The 22,444-nt window shown below is 23.6% G+C and overlaps 3 protein-coding genes across 5 annotated transcripts; 1 reads left to right on the plus strand and 2 right to left on the minus strand.

The window, feature by feature from the left end:
* Nucleotides 1–187: 187 nt before the first annotated feature.
* On the plus strand, nucleotides 188–12,729 carry LOC551450. Its single transcript, XM_026446328.1, has 8 exons — nucleotides 188–3,327; nucleotides 3,561–3,784; nucleotides 3,874–4,601; nucleotides 10,330–10,565; nucleotides 10,828–11,199; nucleotides 11,455–11,725; nucleotides 11,944–12,342; nucleotides 12,432–12,729. The coding sequence occupies exons 1-7, from the start codon at nucleotides 2,230–2,232 to the stop codon at nucleotides 12,216–12,218; spliced, it is 3,204 nt and encodes a 1,067-aa protein (XP_026302113.1). The 5' UTR covers nucleotides 188–2,229; the 3' UTR covers nucleotides 12,219–12,342; nucleotides 12,432–12,729.
* Nucleotides 12,390–15,686, minus strand: LOC100578309. 3 transcript variants are annotated; one of them, XM_026446326.1, is made up of 5 exons: nucleotides 15,550–15,686; nucleotides 14,814–15,028; nucleotides 13,372–14,026; nucleotides 12,713–12,932; nucleotides 12,390–12,609 (listed from the first exon to the last, which is right to left on the minus strand). In XM_026446326.1, exons 2-5 carry the CDS (start codon nucleotides 14,983–14,985, stop codon nucleotides 12,421–12,423), a joined length of 1,236 nt encoding a protein of 411 aa, XP_026302111.1. In that variant the 5' UTR covers nucleotides 14,986–15,028; nucleotides 15,550–15,686; the 3' UTR covers nucleotides 12,390–12,420. The 3 variants fall into 3 exon arrangements, with proteins under 3 accessions (XP_026302111.1, XP_026302110.1, XP_016773314.2); XM_026446325.1 differs by having other exon boundaries at nucleotides 14,814–15,087; nucleotides 15,550–15,673; XM_016917825.2 differs by lacking the exon at nucleotides 15,550–15,686 and having other exon boundaries at nucleotides 14,814–15,262.
* Nucleotides 15,662–22,060, minus strand: LOC552162 (SH3 domain-binding protein 5 homolog). The gene is made up of 8 exons (XM_016917824.2): nucleotides 21,810–22,060; nucleotides 20,654–20,716; nucleotides 20,364–20,501; nucleotides 20,109–20,270; nucleotides 19,637–19,934; nucleotides 19,356–19,516; nucleotides 18,904–19,255; nucleotides 15,662–15,746 (listed from the first exon to the last, which is right to left on the minus strand). The coding sequence occupies exons 1-8, from the start codon at nucleotides 21,855–21,857 to the stop codon at nucleotides 15,688–15,690; spliced, it is 1,281 nt and encodes a 426-aa protein (XP_016773313.1). The 5' UTR covers nucleotides 21,858–22,060; the 3' UTR covers nucleotides 15,662–15,687.
* Nucleotides 22,061–22,444: the final 384 nt, after the last annotated feature.

Genomic DNA, 22,444 nt, shown 5'->3' on the forward strand with positions numbered 1-22,444 from the left:
TTCTTAAAATAATTGTTTCAAGAATTTCTTCATATATTAACAAAAAATAATATTTATACCAATATATTTTATATAAAATACAATTTTATTTTATTTAAACATATGATTTATGTAAACTTATTAAATTTGTGTTATAAAGAAACTTTTATTTTCTTACACAAAAAATAAACTATTATTGACATAATGAAATCGTAATGTATATGTACAACACGTGTTAAGTTTGCCCTGACAATGAACGCGGAATAAAAGCACTTCTGTCCATGTGGGTGTAGTAACATGTAGGCTATTTTGACGGGGGGGATCACGTGATTAAATACTTAGCCGTCGCCACCCCGCCATCACGGCTGTCGTCCGATCAACCGATACTATGCCACAACCCATAGATACGCAGACAGAACCATTTCACATCCTTTGGAAGCGAACGCGATTAACCGAGCTGATCTGTAACGTGCATACATATATACATGTATATATCACACACTGGTTTGATAGATAGGAAAGTACGATAGATACGAAACTGCTAACGTGGTAGGCACACAGCACGGTAGGAGGCCGAGCGTTATGCTGGCTTGGTGGAAGAAGCGGTGTTAGTAAGGAATATAGTGAACTTCGCTTGACGACATGATACTTGTGAAAGAGTATCAGAATTCGTGTAAAGTTTATGATAATTGTACGTAGTTTAAGCAAAAATATGAGTGCTCAAGACAATTATATACACAAGCATACATATATAAAATTATATGTAATTAAGAGTACAATGCTCTGTATGGTTATAAAAGTACACAATGATACGCGTATACTCCTTTAAGAGTCTTATGCTATCTTCTTGTGTTTACATACGCGTACAGTTATAGTGTACGTGTATAGGTGTGTAAAAAAAAAAAGAGAAGCAAGGTGGAGTATTTGTACCACAAAAAAAGACATACTGTAGGAGGGTGGGAAGAAGGAGAGCGGGAGTGAGGGAGGGATAGAGAATACACGCATGCAATCGACGAGAACGTCTTGTCATAAGAAGTGCGAGTATAAACATTAACATTGAATCGAACTAACGTATCATCAACGAATGATTGCAGTGCATATAATTAACATTGGTTTGACATTGTTTGCAATTGACACCGTATGATGCCATGAAAAATAATATCTTTTTGAGTGGTTCTTCATTTCTCACTCCGTGTGCGATCAATATTACTCGGTCGTGGCATACTGAGTCGATCCATTGTCTAACAGTGTCACTCATCATGGTGATAATATTCATCAATCGAACGTATTATCAATTTTATTACTGTAACAAATAGCATTAATAACATAGTTATTGATTTATTGTTGGTGATCGTCATAGTGAACGACGGTAACGACGACAGTGTAGTGACAGTGGCGACGACGGTGGCGGTGACTGTGACGGCGGCGGCAGCGACAGTGGTGGTAGAAATAGCTGTGGCGGTGGCGGTCGAATGGCGGTCGCGGTAGCGATCGTGATAGCGATTGTAGCGACGATAGAAACGATAATATCAAAGACAGTGAGGATAGAAACGAACAATAGTGATAACCAAATTCACGAAACAATGAATATGCATTATTTGAGGAAATATATAACTCGTATTAAAATAACATGAAAGATAAAAAAATATGCAAATGAAATCAGCAAAAGGTAGAGAAAGAAAAAGCAATCGCGAATAATCGTGTTTCGTTCAAAGTGTTTGTAAGGAATTTTCGAAGAAAACGAATAAAGTGTGATAAATGGAAAATTAAACAAGAATAAGATATCTTAATTATATAAACTCATTCAAAGTGGCATAAACTCGTTCAAGAACGAATTATCATGTACATGGAAGCAACATTGCAATGGACAATAGATTGCGGATAATAGTCAGATCGTCGAGTTGAATATAATATTACAGCAAAGGGAATAGACATAGAAAAAGACACATGAACGGGTTAAGCTTGCTCTCGATTCGCGTGCTAAAAGAGAACGCATTGACTAAAATGAACACTTTATATTTTTCCTTACTTAGTGCTATTTTTCTCTTGTAATCAGAAATATGTGCTAAATGAACAATACTTCGAATTAAGTGTGACAATTAAGTGTAAGTTTCTTATATTGTGGATGTAAATACATCTGTATTATGAATTGTACAAAATAGCGTAGTATGTCACAAGTTGTCTCGAAAATTTCATACAACGATCGAATCTGTTTTATTCTCTTGACTCTTTTCATATACCATAAAAATAATGGAGACATTATTACCCGGCAATACGAACAATCAATCGTATAGCCCGCAATTGAAGACCGTCTTAAAGACATATCAATTATCAGCTGTGAAAAGTTTACAGGGTCCGAGTTCGGCCCTGCTTGGTATGGACTGCAAAAGTCTATTACAAGAACAAACACCTTGTTACTCTCCTTCAAACCGGTCGAGTAATTGTGCCATTGATTCAGTATCAGAGCAGATTTCAATAAAAGATCCTGAAAAGGATAATAATTCATCTATAGCACCCATCAGGCCTTGTAAAATCCGCAGAACGGATCAACCGCTGGAAGATTCAGATGAAGATCCGCAATTGGAACGATCGAAAAACATTTGCGAAAAGAGAGAATTAGAATTTCAAATACCTATCTTAACGGCATCTGACCAAAGTTGTTCCGAAAGATGTGAAACAATTTTAGAAGGCGAAAGAATATCATGTTTTGTTGTAGGAGGCGAAAGGAGGTTATGTTTACCACAAATATTAAATACGGTCTTGCAAGAATTTTCCCTTCATCAAATTAATCAAGTTTGCGATGAATTACAAATTTATTGCTCACGATGTACGCGAGATCAGTTAGAGGAACTTAAGCATTCAGGAATTCTGCCGCGTAATGCTCCTTCCTGTGGCCTTATCACTCAAACAGATGCTGAAAGACTTGTCAGTGCTTTACTTTTACGGACAGAATCATGTGATCCTTCTCAAATTGGTCAAACCCAAGATAATATTGAAAAGAAAGTGTGCACTAAAAATGATAATGATGAAGAATCTATTGTCAAATTTAAAGTGTATCATGAGTGTTTTGGAAAATGTAAAGGCATTTTTGATCCAAATTTATTTGAATCCGATGATTCAGTGTGCATAGAATGCATTGAATGTGGATGTCAATTCTCACCTCAACGTTTCGTTAGACATGCTCACAGATCTCTTGAAAATCGTACCTGTCATTGGGGCTTTGATTCTGCGAATTGGCGATCATATCTATTACTTTCACGAGATCAAGAACACTATAATAAATCACTTACTTTATTTCGAGAATTGAAAGAAAAACATCTTAGATTGAGTTCCAAGCGAAAATCAGAGGTATTCTCATATTATTTTTATATAAAACTATTAAAAAAATTTTCTATATTTTTTATGGATTATTTATTGATAATTAAAAATTTACAAATAATATAAGTAAATAATATAATTGAAAAAAATAAAAGTTTTATACATTAAACATAAATTAATATGTATAATTCCATAATATTATTATTATAATATTTATGTATTGAAAAATAAAATAAAAATAAATAAAAAACTTTTTTCTGCAGCATGATTCAGAAAAATTAAAACGAATTAAGAAAGATATAGGAAGAGAAGATTGCCCTGCAATTTATAATGGAAATGGCTTAGGCATATATCATCCTGTATCACAAGTAGCTAATGCAACTGATCCATATCTACAAATGTCATGGGCAGTTTTTGAATTAGCAGCTAGAGGAGCATCAGCTTTTAGACCATGGAATACCACAAATACATGCAAGCATAAAGATAAGTAAGTATACTAAATACATTTAGATTTATAAACAAAATTTTTCTTTATTTATTGACATTTTATATATGTCTATTACTTTTTGTAAACAGTTCATCATTAGTGCCTGCATATCTTAGTCGTGGTCCACCTGTACTACAACATCCAGAACATGTGGTTCCTCTCTCTGAATGTAAACGTTTTGAACCACATTTTCAACCAAATGTAGCCTTAGCACCTATACCTGCACCATCTGTGCCTGTAGTACTTCCACCATCTGCTCATCATCAGCGGCGACATCATCATGAACATAAACGTTATAATCAACATTCATCAAGTTCTAATGAGAAGAAAGAAATTTTATCAGATAGTGTCAAATCTGAGAAAACATCTCCTAGTTCTGGATCTAGTATTGGCGTATATTCTGCATTCCCTTCTTATGAGTCTGGAAATAATCAAAAAGAACTGCCTCATAAACCTAAACAAGAAATTGGTGAAGAAGAAGAAAGTAGTGCTGCTGTAACATCTTCTACGATAAATATAGAACCACCTTTGGCTGAAATTGGAACTTCTTCGCTAGAAAGTGATTCTGATTCTGAAGGAACAGCAGCAATAGATTTAGAAGAAAGATTGTTAGCCTTGGAAGTACCACAAGATGTTCTGGAGTTAGCACGGCGTATAGTTTCAGAAAATGCACAATTACGACGCCATCGACGTTCAGACGCACGCGAAATATTACGATTACGTAATCAATTGCAAATGCAACAAATACAATCATCTAATGATGGTGATAAAAAGGAGGAACCAGTGAATGCAGCAAGTGCAGCAGATAGCACAGAAGGTAGTGAAGAAACAGAAGCTATATTGCCATCAAATAATAAAGAGTCTGAACCTGTTGTTCTAGCTGTTAGTAAAGAATAAAATTAGTGATTAGAGTTTTTTAAATTATTTAATACAAAACTGCTCAGCAATTTTTTGCAATGCTCATCTTTTATCAGATAAGCATGCATTAAATTTAGTAATAGCTATAATGATAATGATAAATTCTAAATAAATAAAAACTGTTTAGGTTATGTGATAAATAGAAAGCCTTTAACGTTGTAATCATTAATTTGAAATTTTTATTGTAACCATATTTCGATTATGACGATTTTAATTAAAATCGAATGTAGATATTGTAATATATAGAAAAATAACATAAGTTAATTAAAATTTATCATGCCATTTAATAACTATACTTAATGGTTTTTAAATAAGTTTTTGTGTATATTAAATATGCACATCACAAAGATTTTTATGATCATTTGTTTAATTGCTAAATTGAACAGCGATCAGAAAATAAGAGATTAGATTGCTTTCCATTTACTTTTTTTATAATTATGATTGCATAATGTAAATATGATCCAAGTATCATAGATGTATGTTTATATTGATAATATTATCATGCAAAATATTGCTAAAGTACAAAAAATCTTTAGGTGCTATATTATTATATTAGGAATGTTCTAAACAGAAATCTAGGTGTATTTCAGCAGTTCGTATTACACCATAATATCAGAAATCTCGATTATATTTTAATTATGATCTTTATAGCGTTAAATAATGAAATTTTATTTTTCGCTAATAAACTTAATTTGAGTGATTAAAAATAAAATACGTTAATTATTTATATATTTCAAAATCATTAAATTATATTTAAATAATATTATAATAAATCATTGAAATTTAATTTATATGGAAGATTATTAATTTTTTTATACGTTGAATATTTTTCGTTATCATAATACGAAATTAATTTTAAATTCTTAAATATAAATTCATTACATTATGAATTGTTAGATGAAAACGAATATTGTTATAAAAAAGAAAAAATACATGAAATCATGTGATTATGTTCACTTCTTTTTTTTTTTGTATGAATATTTATTTGTGACATTGTATCTACATATCATTTTAGTTATATATAAAATTTAAAAATTTTGACCCTATGGGTTTTGGAAAATTAAATGTGATTTATTAAAAATATTTTTACATGATCAAAAATTAATTTGTATGAAGAAAATATAATTAATATTTATAGAAAATTCTGTCTCTAAAATGAAATTATAAGCACAAGTGATTTTTATTAAATGTTATTTTTATTTCTGCTCATTGTAGTGGCATGTATATGCAATAATAGAAGCAACACTTTTTTCCAAATATCCTTAAAAAAACCAATACTGATTTAGAGATATACCTAGATATATATTAGACATCTAAGCATGAAAGAACATGAGTATGAAATATAAAGATATAAAAAATATATATATTTATATATGTTTTCAACACATATTTTTTAATCTTATTAATTTTTTCTTAAACGTTTGTGTATTCCTTTATTTTCTTAAATTTTTTTCATCGTCTTCTTATTTGTTTCACATAATTCAAAATTTTTAATATTTGCATAATTTGAATTATGCAAATATGCATAATTATAAATTCTTAAATTTGAATCGAAATTTAAAAAATTCAAGATATAGTTATTCGTATCGTATATAAAATGTAAATTTGTTTTTTTTAAATTTATAGTTAAATATTTCGAACATATAAAATATTGAAAAAATTAAATATAGAAAGGTTGTTTTATAAGCTTTAAAAGCTTTTTGTATCAAGTATATATTAGAACAATATAATATAAATCTTAAACATATTTACATATGACGTAGCAAGAAAATATTAATTATACAGTTGTGTATTTAAAATATACGTATACACATATTTCGAGACTGTTTCTAAGATCTCGTATCACATACATTTTTCTAACATAATAAGAGTGCCAGTAATTCTTGTATCATAAAGCACAAGGCGTAAAATATTTCCATTTTCAATTTTATTATTCATATCGCTCGCTTTTTAAATACAAGTAAATCATAAATTTTCAAAGCAATCTGTTAGAGAAAAAATTGATAAAGGTGTATAATATAATTGATTATGTAGGATAAATACATTCATTATTATACTCCATATAACACTTGGTCAATATATATGACATGTATGTTACATCGTATTGTTGTAATAATATAAGCATCCCACCTAAGGTGAACAATATAATAATTTATGATTTTCATATACTCAGTTTATTATGGGTATTTAGAATATGTGGTAAATAGTACACGTATAAATTGCATACAATTTAGTTTTTTTTGCATATATTTGAGATCTGCGTATATAAAGTTTCGATAAGATCATGTAACTGCCATGACTAAAGATTATTTTAATTTTGAATTGTGTGTGTGTGGGTGATGTATTTTAAGTTAAAATGGGAAATTACAAATAAATACATAATATGCGACGCCTGACTTTATTAACATTTATGCACGATACGCAACGCGTTAATGTGGATTTCGTTCGTTCGAATAAATATTATTCTGCCAATTGGCTCTTAATTGATTAGGGTGATTTATAAAAATGAGATGTTATCAGAGTATTCATAAATAAGAAATATCGTTATTGTTATGATATATTTAGTTCAATTTTAAAAAATGAAACGCGTGCGCGAATAGTCGTTAGAATAATTATTGCATTATTCTACGCATACGCTCAATATTTTATGCGATATTGTATTCAATATGCGTATATTAATGCATTAATATTTTCAAAACTTGTTCGATTTTCATTTCAAATATTAGGCTATAATAGAATTCTGTGCTCACATTAGACATAGAAGTATGAAATATTAATCGAACGAGTTTCAATATCTTGTTTTGTCTTTATCCATGAATCGGAATTCAAGAAAATAAACTATTGAGTGATATAAATAAAGCGTTCATTATATAAAATATTCAAACGCAATAAAATATTATATTCGCTGCAAATGATTTCATAGAATTAAACAATCTTATACGTGATATTTATAAAATAGAGTATGCGTAAAATATTGCTTAATGGGTGAACTTAATAATAATAACTATTTAGTGTGTTTATTGATCTTGATAAAATATATAAGTAGGTGCACACTTTTTCAAATATAATAGAATATTTTATTTCAAAATTGATTTTGATATCATGATAGATTTGTTTCATCAATGAGATAAATAATAATTAAAAACTATCGATTATTTTAATTATTATTGAATTAATAATAATATGAAAAAATTTTGTATTTGTATGGGGACGTGGTATGTATTATGCTAGTAAAATGTCCGAGATTCCGGGTGTAAATTATCTCGGGTGCATGTTCTATCAATAGTTTATTTTCTTAACTTATTCTTACTCTTCAATAGATGACATAATAGATTTAGAATAAATGTGTTTCGTATACTACATAATTAATAAATATTTTTAAGAAATTAAATACATAAAAGAAGTGCAATATGAAAGTACAAAATTTAATGTTTCATTTGAATTTTATATATTTTACATCAAAGGAAAAAATTAAAAAGAAAGAATATATGGATGTCTTTTCCAATATTCTAAATTTTCTTAACTATAAGACTTTCGAAAATGTTTTACTATCAAAATCTTTACTATATGTAAGACCATGTCCCTGATGACGTACTTATATAGCGTTGAACTTTTGAATAATATTATCTACTGATAAAAAAAAAGCGATTTAGAACCATTTAACGTTATACAATTTTCTAATCACTTTAACGTTATTCTGAATTTTGTATAATCGAATTTCTGTATTCGAACGACGAATTCCATATTCTTATGAATCGATATTTAATGATGGATATAAAGTAGATCCAGTAGTGATCTGATTTTTGGCATAATTGTAGGGTAAATGTACATATAATTATTTTCCAAAAAAAAAAAATACTCATTGTTAAATGTATATGAAGCGAAATTGTTATAGATAAGGCTATTATCGTCATTTATATTAATTGAGATAATAAACGACGTTTCGATTAAATAAAATTTTTTCATGTTAATGCTTTGATTTTTTTTTTTTAATTTATTCATTATTTAATTTATTCATATATTTCTATATAATTATCTAAAAAATATTAAAACAATTTTTTTTCATGAATATTTTAATTAATTATATGATATCATTTATGAATTATTTATTATGGAAATTTATTTTAGAAAATTGCAGATAAATTTTGGAAAAGTTATTATTATTTATATGATTATTTTATTTTTTAGTTTTTAGTTTTTTAATATGAAAAACTGCAGTATTAAATATTACCTATTTTACTTAAAAATTTATTATATATTTTTATATACTTAATAATCAAAATGATAAAAATTAATTTAAATTTTTTATTGTTTTTAAATATTGGTAAAAAAAATTGAATAGCAAATTATTTAATTTTTAATGTTAAATATAAATAATATGATTATCTAATAAAATGTATTAAACTAAAAAATATATATTATTAAAATTTTTAATTGTACAAAAATAAATATTGCAATAATTTAATATAAAATTTTATACTAAATTTTATACTAAAAAAAAATATATTTTTATTTAATATGGCATCATAAATTTAATAATAAATGCAACTATATATATATATATATAATTATATACACATATATTAATTTGAAATGCATTTACCAAATAATATTTTTATGTATTTAATAATCCATAATAATCCATTGAGTGTAAACAATAAATATTTATATTTTCAAATCATTATTAACATTATTTAAATAATTTGTTAGTAATAATGTAAATTATAATTATAACTATAATTTTCTTTTTTTTAACTTCTTTATAAAAATATATATTTTTAATAATATGTACATGTACATTTATAAGTGAATGTTTTCATTTGACATACTGTTATAGAATATAGCTGAAGCGCCGTCTACCTGTTGCATTTACGACTACAAATATCTATATTTCAGTTTCATCAAAAATCCTTCAGGAGAACGAAGGACTAATTGGATTTCTGCTTCGAGATTTTACCGTTATGTCCTTATTGTATATATATTCATACTTGTAAATATTAAAATGTATTAAATATTAATTTTAATTTTAAGGTATGAGAAGATTTCATAATTTTTAGGATGTTTAATATGCCTCTGCTTATTATGCGTTGCTCTAGTAATATTTCAGCAATCTTAACGATTCATGTTCTGGAAATGTAATTTTGCTTAGCTTTAAAAAAATCAGAATGGCTTTTTTGTGTCCGGTTCGTATACGACGAGGAAAGAAAAAGAAACGTAAGTAATAAAATATTAAATTGAATAAAAGAAAAACTTTCAAATTTAAAAAATTTATATCAAAAATTATATAAATATGTACACATATAATATATTATATATTTTAAATTACATCTAATATGATTGTAATATATGTATTATTTATAATATATTTTTATAGTTCTATATCTTTTTTGTATATATTAAATATTATAAAAATATAGATAAAACTATTGAGAAATAATATTAATAAAATATTAATAAATAATAGTTATATATATATATAGTAATATATTAACTATACTTAATTAATAAATTTATAATAATTTTTTAATATATTATTATATTATAATTTTTTTATATATTTTATAATTCTTTTTCTCATTTTTAAAAATAAAATTTTTGAACAATAAAATTTTAAATTTATGTTTTAGCTGGAGTACATAATTTCAATTTGGAGAAAGATTGTACTGGAACAGGAGGCACAGGTCTTGGTTTGGGAACAAAAGTACCATTACCTCCTGGTCGTATAACAGGAAGTGCTAGTATTGAAACATTAGTTAGAGTAGGTATAGAAAAAGAAAATGGTCTATCACCAGATAGTAAAATGGTTATTGTTCATGATTTTACACCATGTGTTGATGATGAACTTCAAGTAAAACGGGGTCAGGTTAGCAATTTTTTTGTATTATATATTTTTTAAATAAGATTAAAATATATATATATAAAATATATTATTTATATTATATATAATATATATTTATTTTAATTTTATATAATTTTATATAATAATTTAATTTTAATATAATATTTATTTCTCATATTTGCTTTATGTTCATAAATATAAGTTTAACTTTAATTTCCTTTTTTATATTGAATATATTGCATCTTCATCAGTATTATTTTGTTTTGTTTTTTTTTACATGTTTTAGGTTGTAAATGTTTTATATAGAGAGAATGATTGGGTATACGTAATAGCAGCTGATACACGTATGGAAGGTTTTGTTCCACATTCATATTGTGCACCTTATACGTCTCAGCTTGCTGAATTAACACTTGCTACTCTTAACAATGTAAAAAAAAAATTGCCAAGATCTAATGAAACTGATTGTGATTTTACCGGTACAGGTCGTTCACAAACAGTAGATGCACAACAAACTGATACTGGATCAGCATCAGACTGTGAAAGTTATACTCGTAATATTACCACTGCTGATGTAAATGTTAATAGATCTAACATTACACAGTCTCAAAATTCTATTCAAACTATATCTTCTCAGCCAGATGTACATCCTTTTTTTAAGGTACATGTATAAATATTTTTATTTTATATATTTAAATAAAAATAATTTATTTATTAATATATCTATATAATAATTTTTAACTTAATTACATAATAATATTTTATTATATATATTACAAATTATATACATATTTATATATATTATATATATATGTATGTATCATATAATAAAAGATACTAGAAATACAACAAAATATAATTTTTATAATAATTTTAAACAAATATTACATCATATAATATATCACATATATTATAGGATCCATCAGCTGGAAGGTACATTGTACTTTATACTTTTGTGGCTAGAGATGAAAATGATGTTAGTGTAGAAAGAGGTGAATTTGTAACTGTACTCAATCGAGATGATCCTGATTGGTTTTGGGTACTAAGACATTGTGATGGTAATGAAGGATTTGTACCATCAGGATTTGTCTATCCAGGACATGTTCTCCATTCATATGCAACTACAACTACTACAACCACTACCACTACTACTGTAGCTACTACATCTACAGAAACACATGCTTTAGGTTGGTTTTATTTTTTTTAGTAGAAATTAAAATTAATAAAACAGAAAAATTTTAATTCAAATTTAATTATTTAACATTATTTGATATAACATAAAATTTTAATTTCTATATTTAAATCTGATTAATTTTAATATATTTAAATATTTATTTAATTATTTATTATTATATTTATAATATTCATATTATAATAATATATTTAAATATTATTTCATTTCAAGGAAAAGGAAATAACAATATATCGGGAAATGAGTCATTACAACAAAAAGGTTTACGAGATTTTCGAGATGAGACAAATGGCACGGAATTAGTAGTACTTTACGATTATAAGGCGCAGGCGCCAGATGATTTATCTGTGAGAAGAGCTGACTGGATATATGCGGATTTAGGAAATCAAACTGTAGATGGTTGGTTGTGGGCATACGCGCCTAAAACTCGTAAATATGGATTTATTCCAAAAGCGTATGCTCGGCCTCCTGCTATGACGAGTTTATAACATATCAAACATACTTTTCTCTAACATTTTATATATATATTCAAATAATAATATACTATTACATAGTATTACACTAAACGATACCCAAAATTTGGATATACATCAAAAGTATGATTTTTTCTATGTAAGTATTATTCCTGCCTTTAATAGACATTTTAATTAATATTGAAATTTAATTTAATATATCACATTTGTAATATATTTAATGCACAGTAACATTGACATTGAGTGTAGCACAATCTGATGTAATGTGACTGAGAAGACCTTCGTGCAGAACTATGCAATCACCTGTTGAAAAAATGTCTTGAGGACATTGAGCAGTTCTTAATGAATTCACTGGACCTGTATATGTTAGGCAACGTAAGCCTTCATTATCAATCTTGTCTACAGCCTGTTATGAAAGTAGTCGAATATGCGTATCATTTATTATGTACATAGATATTAATCATTTGTTTAACTAAATATTTGTTTGTTAGCAAAATTATATAATATACCTGAATACTACATAAAAGTTTGTTTGTATTTCCAATATCCAGCCCAGCAACCCAAGCGATAATTATATCTTTCTCACGAAAATTTTTCTTTTTATTAATCTTGTCATTAGGTATGCATTGATCTGTACAATGTAGCCGAGCAGCTAATACTGGTAATGGTAAACGATTTCGATATTTTGGGTTGATTTGACTACCATTAAACAATCTCGCAACAGGTTCTCTTAGTGTAAAAATTTAATATTAAATTGATTGCATTTTTAAAATATTACATGTCTTTTTATATATCTAAAATCTTGATATATCTTTTTATTACTATTAACAATAAAAAAAATTTATTTGAAAAGAATAAAAATTTTAATTGGAAATTAAAAAATTAATTCAAAATTTCAAAATAATATATAAATATATACATAAATTATAGAAGTCATTTCAATATAAATACAATAAAATGATAGTTAAAAAATATATTATTCTTCAATTCTTTTCTAAATTATTTTTTCTATATTGTTAATAGTGATAATGATTTTTTTAAATATACAAATACTTAACATTCATTTTTATTTATTTATTTTATATTTGAATGAAAAAGATTTATTTCTATAATAATAACATTAAATTTTGAATATTATATTAAATGAAATATATTTATTTATACTCACGAGAGTTTACCGGAAACTAAAAGGAGAGCCAGACATCTACTAGAATTGGAAGATAGGGCACTAAAACTGACGATGAGTGTACTTTTAATACCTGGCTCTACATTCAGGATAGGTACTTCTGGATGATCAAAAATGAAATGATGAGTTAACGCTGAAAAAGCTACATTTATGGCACAATCAATTCGTGGACAGCGAATCGGTCTTCGAGAACATTCTGCGCTAATTTGTCCGCTAACTTTTGCTTCAGACATATATGACTCTGTATTTCCTTTTTTAAATAAATTACAATAACTTTGTCGTCTCTGTTTGTCACAATTTTTGTTTCGTTGTTCGCGCATGTTATTTTGTTCTTTAATTTGATCATAATCAGATATCTCTTCAAAATAATCATTGTAATATCCTAATGTATTTCTTTCAATATTTTGTGTTGCACATGGATAATTTTGATTCCAAGACTTGTTATATGATTGCTCAATGTCAATAGGGATGTATTGCTGTAAATGTTGATGATGCTTCGAATAATATTCCAATTGTTGTCGTGGAATTTGCATTCTCTTTAGATGCGTGTATATTGAATTCAAACTAACATTACTTTCTCGCGATAAATTTATATTTGATTGTTGATACTGTGCATGACAAAGAATACAGCCAGGATCTGCAATATATAATTTTTATTTCTATCAACTTTATTTCTTTTTAATGGAATGATATGTTCTGACAATATTTTCAATGTTATAGTTAATGTGATGAATATAATGATTTAATATTGATGACTATTCAAAATTATTTGAAGTCAATTAAAATGAGAAATAAGTTATTTTTAAAAAATAATTAAACATTATTAATAGATTAATTAAACAGATTAATATCGTTCGTTATTGCAAAATCATAAATGATAATCATATCATTTTTTTTCATTTTTATACTGTAATATTCATAAAATGAATATTACAAATCCGTATTTTGTTCGATGATATATATATCTAAAATAATAACAATATTTTTAGATATGAATTTTAAGTTGTACAATAATGAAGTTTAAATATATGTTATTGTATATCATTTAAATAATATTATTTAACGATTCTTATACATAAAATAATTATAAGAATGATATAACATTGATCAATGAAAACTTTTTTAAATTAATATTTTTTTATCGTAATTAACTTTGAATAACCATTAATTATAAATCATAGTATTCATTTGAAAACATTCACGAAAATAATGAAAGTTAAATTAAAAAAATTAAAAAAAAAAAACAAAAAACAAAATTGCTCTTTTTATTTCTTCTATAAAAAAAAATGATTAATGTCAGATTATCAAAAACTTTATTTTTATTATCAAAAACATGAGATATTCATAATCATATTCCCGTTTTAGATGTCTTTGTATACTAATGATAATTATTTTATTAATTTGAAAAGATTATGTTAATTAACCTGATTGAAGCGCAAAGTGTTGAATACAACGTTGACACACAGCATGACCCTTTGAACAAGGAATATATTGACTAAAATTAGAATTTATATTTCCAAGAGCGAGATGACAAATAGCACAGAGTCCAAACATCGTATTCCCATGTGGTATCAGTAATTCTTCATCTTCTTTCATATCTTCTTCGCATTTTATTTCTTTCTCCTTGGTCGTTCCGCTTCTAAAATTTTTGTTTTCTTGTATCTTCTTTTCATCATTTTGTTCTTTCAGTTCTGCACGCTGAAAAAATTCTTTCATGCTACTATTACATATAATCATTGTAAGTTATAATTTTTAGTTTGGATTTTATCTGCCTATCACAATAAAAATATTACTCAAAATATAATCTCTCTTTAATGGATTGCGATTTACGTTAAGCTAATTATATCTTAAATTATTTTCAAATTTATTCTTTAAATATAACAAAAAATCCATATACTTCAAAGAAATTAAATTTTAATCTAAATATATTTTCAATTTATTTCCAATTTCTCGATATTATAGCGTAATTTTATTTAAATAAATTATGAACTCTATTATGTAAATAATAAATATTATTTTATAAAAAAAAGGTTTTTTTGAAATATGTAAAAAAATTTATTATATATTTTAAATATAAATATACGATAAAATAATTTAAATTATTCCTTAAAATAGAATATTGATGGTAAAAAATTAAAATGGATCAATCTATTTATTCACAATTTTGAATCTCGTCTCCCTTGAATACTAAATCACGTGCCTCGTTCTGATTCTTTATCGAATTGCAGTTTGCTTTGTTAACTCGGTGATTTTCTTTATCCATTTTCTTTTCTTTGGATTCTCGGGTCAGCTCGTATATCACTTTGAACAACTCTCTAAATGTTTGTCTATTGTATGTAATAACGCACTTCTTGTTACTGTAAAACGTAACGAATATTATTATAAGTTTTATTAATTTCAATTTTTTATTTTTTTTTAATATTTCCTTAAAATAATTTTTATTTTTTATAATATTAAAATAAATATATTTCATAAATTATATTTTTTCAATATATGTATATGAAGCAATGATAATTTTTAAAATTTTAGCAAATATATGACTAGAAAAATTAAGATAAAATAATTATTTATAGAATAATTATTATTTTTAATTCTATCTTTATGTGTAATATGTACATAATTTAAAATGATGACAGATTTTTACAATGAAAAATTTAGATAATTACCAGATTAGAAAGTATTAGCCAAATATGCCTTCAATATCGTATTCACAATAATTATTTTTAAATATGAATATTTTTCAATTCTCTTGATTTTAATAAGTTTAAAAATAATATAATAGTTTCAATAATATTTTCGAATAAATAGATAACTTGAATGTGTATATAAAATGTCTATTAAAGTTTTTGTGTTTTTAATTCGCTACAATTTATTACTTAAAAACGTTTCACGTACATTGACGAGATAAACTGCGATACGTATGATTTGCTTATTACATTTGAAAAACCATTTTGACATCTATTTTTTTTGTCACTTTTCGATACCTTCAAATATTTGAGAACTAGGCTTTGAAAAAAGCGTATTTTTCGATGTTTAGATTATTATCGTTTTTTCTATTTTTATCTATATTTATATTATTATGTCTATTTATAAAATTTTATTTAAACTTTTATTATTCTAAATCTTCTCTTTTCAAAATTTTATCAAAAGAATAGTTCAACGATTAGATTTGAAATTTATATATGATAATAAATATGAGAGATAAGAAATTTATTAATATATTAATAAATTATTTATTAATTATTTAATAATTTATTAATTATTTAATTTATTAAATTATTTATTAATTATTAATATATTAATTAAAATTTATTAAATATATTATTTTATTTATATCATCTGTAATTTTATTATGTATGTGCAAAAAATTAATAAATTAATGTTATATTTCATGTAATGTTTATGTAAATGTCTCTATTTAAAAATTCGGCATTAAGATATAAATCTATCTTTGTTTCACTGTTAATTACATTTATATGTATTGATTTTTATGTTCATAGCTAATAACCCATTGATCGTTGATAATTTGACATATTTGTAAATATGATTAAAAACATAATACAGAATATATATTATATATAAACTAATAAATATATCTTATATGCATAAAATAAACCTTATTTATTATTTTTATTAATAATTGTTTGTAGTCTTTTTCAAAAATACATAATTAAAATACAAAATTATCATTAAAGTAAATGTTAATTTGCAATAAACATTTAATATATATGTAATAATTGTATTTATTTTGTATCATATTTTTGGAAATATAATTAACAAAGGCTTTTTTCAATATAAATTTTAATTCTTTTGATATATATAATATTGCATGATTCAACTTAGAATATCAATATACAGAATTTTTTAAAGTTAATGATATAAATAGTAATATTAGCAAAATTAAATATCTGTAAAAATTTTTTCGGAAATTTATAGATATTTTAATAGATTTTTTTCAGTATTATAATAACATTGCAAATATAATAATGTAATAACAATAAAGTTAATAATATAAATAAATTAAATAAATTCTTTAACAAAATTTTATTATTATAATGAGAAAGAAATTTAAAAAAAATAATATAATATTTATTATAATATGAAAATTAATAATATATACAATTGAATAAAAAAAGTATATATAATTAATAATATAATTTTAAACATAATGAAACAATAATGAAAAATAATTTAATGCATAATTGAATACAAGTACAAATAATGTATTTGTTACAAAAAAATATTATCATAAATATATAATTTTTTTGACATAACTTCATTTCTTATATGTACATATATAAAAACATATTATACAATTTTTAAATCAATTGTAGTTAAAATGCATGAGATTCATGTTTTACATTAACATAATATAATTATTTAATTTTTTTTTTATTTCTCTTTAATAAATAATTTATATTTATACTTACTTTATTGGGTATTCATTTGAATAACTTTCAACATAGATATCTTGAAAATTCAACCCTTTCCCCGAAAATATATGATTTTCGAGATATCGATGTTGAATGTTTCCAAAAGAACATCCTATACACATATAACTTGTCAAATAAAATTTATGATCATTCGATATTATTAAGCTTTTTATATAAATTAAAACGAAAAATAATATATTTTAATTATGTTTAAACTTATTAAAAAATTATGAAATATATCACATTTATTTAATTTGATTATATTTTTAACTTATAAAGTTAGAAAATGAACTATCTTTTAAATTTGATAACATTTCTGAACTTAAAGTTTTTATATTATTTAAATGTAAATCATCCCATGATATAAAATTCTTTTTTTCACTTAAATTAATCATACTAATACTTTTAGTGGCCAATAAATTATCTTTTTTAAATAATGATAATAATGGTAATTCATTAATAATTGATTGTTTTTCTGATAATTTTGAAATAGAATATTTACTAGAATAAGATAAATTTCTATTTAAAGATTGTTCGTTTAGTAAATATATAGCTGATTTTATTGGTGATGAATTAACATTAGATGGTAAGAATTGTATAGAATTAGACCTAAACCATTTTTTTTTTGATATTATATCCCTTTTTAATTGTAAATTTACGGTATTAGAATTGATTAATTGTGCATTTTGCAATTTTGTTGCAACATTTAGGCCATTATCATTGACTTCTTTTACTATAAACGATTGTATATACTTTAAATTTGTAACATTATCTTTGAAATTCTCAGTCTTCTCATCTATAATATTATCAAAACTTTGATACTTTTCTATAAAATTGGTATTAAGATTTGAAGATAGATTAAGATCGCTATTACTTTGAGATTTATTATTACTAAAACCAAAATTGAAAACATTATTTGGCACATATTTTGCTATTCTCTGATGTATGTTCTTTTCCATAAATTTCGAGCTTAAATTAAATATATTTATTTTCATAGGACTACTATTTAATGATTTTGATTTACTATCTTTTATATTAGTTTTATGTTTATTTAATTTTGAATCGTTTAACGTATCCTTACTTGGTTCTTCAAAATATGTCATTAAAGATTTATTTACAAATGGACTTTTCAAAGTTTTAAACAGATTTTTTGATTGCTTTAAATTTTGAATAGAATGATCTTTATCTTGTGAAAATTTATAATTTAATTTTTCTAAAAACTTATTTGATTTTGAATTCTCTTCATTATAAAAATGTAAATTGGTACTTTCATTTTTACTATCATGATCAAGTACAGAATTCTCAAGAGATAAATTATTTAAATTTTCTAAATTAGCTTCTAGTTCTAACTCCCATTGAGAAGATATTGCTTCACTTCCATCAACTGATCTTTTTCCAAGATATTCTATATCTTCTTGTAATTGACAAGAATTCTGCAACATAACAAATTGATAAATTGATTAATTAATTAAAATTGATATTTTTAAGTATATTATCTTTTATTATAAGAAAGATTACAAAGCTTTTACTAACATCATAATCTTGTATTCTATTATATTTCATTTGATTATTCATAATATCCTTTGTTCTATTGCTATTTGATTGATTAAATTCTATGTCATAATTTGAAGTCTTTTGTGGACTAACTAATTCTGCACCAACACCTGGTTCTCGTGGTCCATTAGCTATGAAAGCTAAAAGTATAACAAATATAATTATTTAACAGATATAATTAATATATGTATAATTTTAATCTAAAATTATAAGATTTATATGAAATTATTGATTAAAATAATATTAAGCAGTACATGTACCATAATCCTGACGCTGTTGATGTATTTGATTACTAATTTCTTCTAATCTACGGAGACTTGTGGCATAATTAGATTTTGCATCTTGTATTGCTTTTTGTAAACATTCAACTCGTTCTTTTTGAGTTGCTAACATCTGATCGCATTGTGCTTTAACTTCAAAATATGGTCGTGCTTTTATTATGGAACGATGATGTTTTTCTTCTAATTGTAATAGTTTTTTTTCAGCATCATTAAATAATACTGCTCTTCTATAATGTTCTCTACCACATTCTGCTTTTTGATTTTCAGCATCCATAACCTATGATATAATTATGATACTAATGAAACTAATTAATTTTTATTTTCTACTTATTTTACTTATCATATTTATTTTATTATATTCATCATTATATCATTTCTTATTATATATTTTAATATATAATAATTTATATATCAATTTAGTAACTTTACAATTTACAATTTAATAATTTACTTTAAGAGTTGCATGATTTAGCATATCCTGCCAAGCTTGATCAAAATTCCATTCATGTTGATGTGACATAAATCTACTTTCAGCTAATGCTACAGTTTCTTTTGCTGCTGCATGAATTTCACTTGCTCTTTGAAATAGTTGAGCTTGTTGTTGACATTTTACCTATAATGATATTATACATGACATTATATCTATTAAAAATAAGATTTCAATTAATTATTTTTCAAAATTTAACAAATATTTTTAATATCTCACCTGAGCTTGACGTGCTACTTCAAGTGCTTCATAATAACATCTTGCTTTTTCAACATAACTATTTCCTACCTTATTTAATATTTCTTTTAATCTTTTAGTGGTTTCAGATAATAATTGTCTAAAAGCAGTATGAGCTTCCTATATAATAAATGTTATATTTTGTATTAATTTTATAAGTTATAATTATTTATTTAACGTTTTATATTAAAGTATTAATTCAATATTCATTATACATATACATATATATATTATGTAATGTAAAAAAAATACATAAAAAATACATAACTTACATCTAATTCAGTTTCAAGTTTATTTATATCATCTGTTGCATCATTTAAATTTTCCAATTCAATCTAAAAATGTTGAATTCATTAGATATTTAAAAACAAAATTTAAAATGATTTATATTAAATAATTTTATAAAATATTTGATATCAATACAATGATAATAAAAATGATAATGAAAAACATGTAAAAAAATAATTAATGTTTATAATAATATTAATTCTTTTCAATATTTTTCAATATATATTTTTAAATTTTGATAATTCAAAAATTTTATATTTTTATATGTGATTAAAAATATAAATAAAATATATATATATATATAAGACTATAATAAAATTATATATTAATAAGAACATTCATTTACATTTAAATAATAATTTTATTATATATTATTTAAATATAATTATAATTTTTTATTATTTAATATTATTTATTTTAAATAATCTGTATTTGAGAGAATTATAGTTGCTATTAAAATATATTTTAAACTTAATTTTATAAAAATACTTTTAATTATTGAAATTTTTTTTGTATTATATTATTCTTATAATAAATATTTAAAAATAAATAAAATATTATTTTTATAATTAATAATTTATTTTTTTCTATTATTTTTATTAATAGTTTTTTGCTTAATAGCAAAAATAAATATCATGGTAAAAAAATGAATAAATTTGTTTTTTTAGTTTTTTGTAATTCAATTTTTTTAAATTGCTATATAATAATCTCTACTATTTTTTTTTAGTACTTTCATTATTATTATTATTATTATTTTATTAACTATTAACATTAACATGCATATATAATATTAATTACATATTAACATTGAGCATAAAAAAGTACACAAATACATATAATACATTGTTTTCAAAAATAGATATGAAATAAACAATTAAAAATATATATTATTAAAATAATAATTTATAATTAACTAATATATATAGAATTTTTATACAACGAAAATGAAGTGAAAGTAAAGTGGAACACGGTACCAGTCTGTATTAGACATTACTATTGTATTTAGTAATGGGTTATTTACGTATATAACCTATAATAAGCTTTATCTTGTCTGTAACCTATTTTTCTTAAAAAAAACATCTCTTAACAATAAAAGAATGAACATGAAGAAAAAATGATTTTTCAAATATAATTAATTACCTGTATGCGAGGATCTAAAGATCCATCAGCATTATCCGTAACATCCATTCTTTAATTATTGACATTTAAATAACTTATCTCATAATTATAAAATTCAATTCATTGTGAGTTTTTATGAATATATATAATTCTTTAAATAATAAATAACTTTTATAATAATTAGCATATAAAATTATCTGTTGTCATTCATATTTTAAAAAGAAAACGTTAAACAATTACGCACATTAAGATATGGAATATAGATACTTCTGAATAGTAAGTATTAAACTGAATTGTTGTAAGTATAATCGTGTGAGTAGTGTATATATATATATATACATATATATATATATATATATATATGAATAAATACGCATACATAATATATATTAATAGTAATTTTTTCTTAAGAAAAATATGTATTTAACAAAAAATATTTTTTTGTTTTCGTTGTTTTTTATTGATACTAATTCAATATAATGTTATAAGTTTAAATAATTTTAATTATTTTAATAATTTTACCTATAATTTTCATTATGTTTTTAAAAATAATAATAATAATAAAAATAATGCTTTAATCTAATATAAAATATATAGTTACTTTTAAAATATATACATATACATATATACATATATACATATATATATATATATAT

This window comes from Apis mellifera, linkage group LG1, assembly GCF_003254395.2.
Source record: "Apis mellifera strain DH4 linkage group LG1, Amel_HAv3.1, whole genome shotgun sequence".
Lineage (NCBI taxonomy): Eukaryota > Metazoa > Arthropoda > Insecta > Hymenoptera > Apidae > Apis > Apis mellifera.

Coding starts and splice junctions, on each gene's coding strand:
- LOC551450 (XM_026446328.1), top strand. CDS start 2,230: ATGGAGACATTATTACCCGGCAATACGAACAATCAATCGTATAGCCCG. Junction 3,328..3,560: donor GTTCCAAGCGAAAATCAGAG/GTATTCTCATAT, acceptor TTTTTTCTGCAG/CATGATTCAGAAAAATTAAA. Junction 3,785..3,873: donor ACATGCAAGCATAAAGATAA/GTAAGTATACTA, acceptor TTTTGTAAACAG/TTCATCATTAGTGCCTGCAT.
- LOC100578309 (XM_016917825.2), bottom strand. CDS start 15,126: ATGATTATATGTAATAGTAGCATGAAAGAATTTTTTCAGCGTGCAGAA. Junction 14,027..14,813: donor ACACTTTGCGCTTCAATCAG/GTTAATTAACAT, acceptor TATATATTGCAG/ATCCTGGCTGTATTCTTTGT. Junction 12,933..13,371: donor TTAGTTTCCGGTAAACTCTC/GTGAGTATAAAT, acceptor TTTTACACTAAG/AGAACCTGTTGCGAGATTGT.
- LOC552162 (XM_016917824.2), bottom strand. CDS start 21,857: ATGGATGTTACGGATAATGCTGATGGATCTTTAGATCCTCGCATACAG. Junction 19,517..19,636: donor TCAACAGCGTCAGGATTATG/GTACATGTACTG, acceptor TTATACTTTTAG/CTTTCATAGCTAATGGACCA. Junction 15,747..18,903: donor GACATATTTTGAAGAACCAA/GTAAGGATACGT, acceptor TACGTTTTACAG/TAACAAGAAGTGCGTTATTA.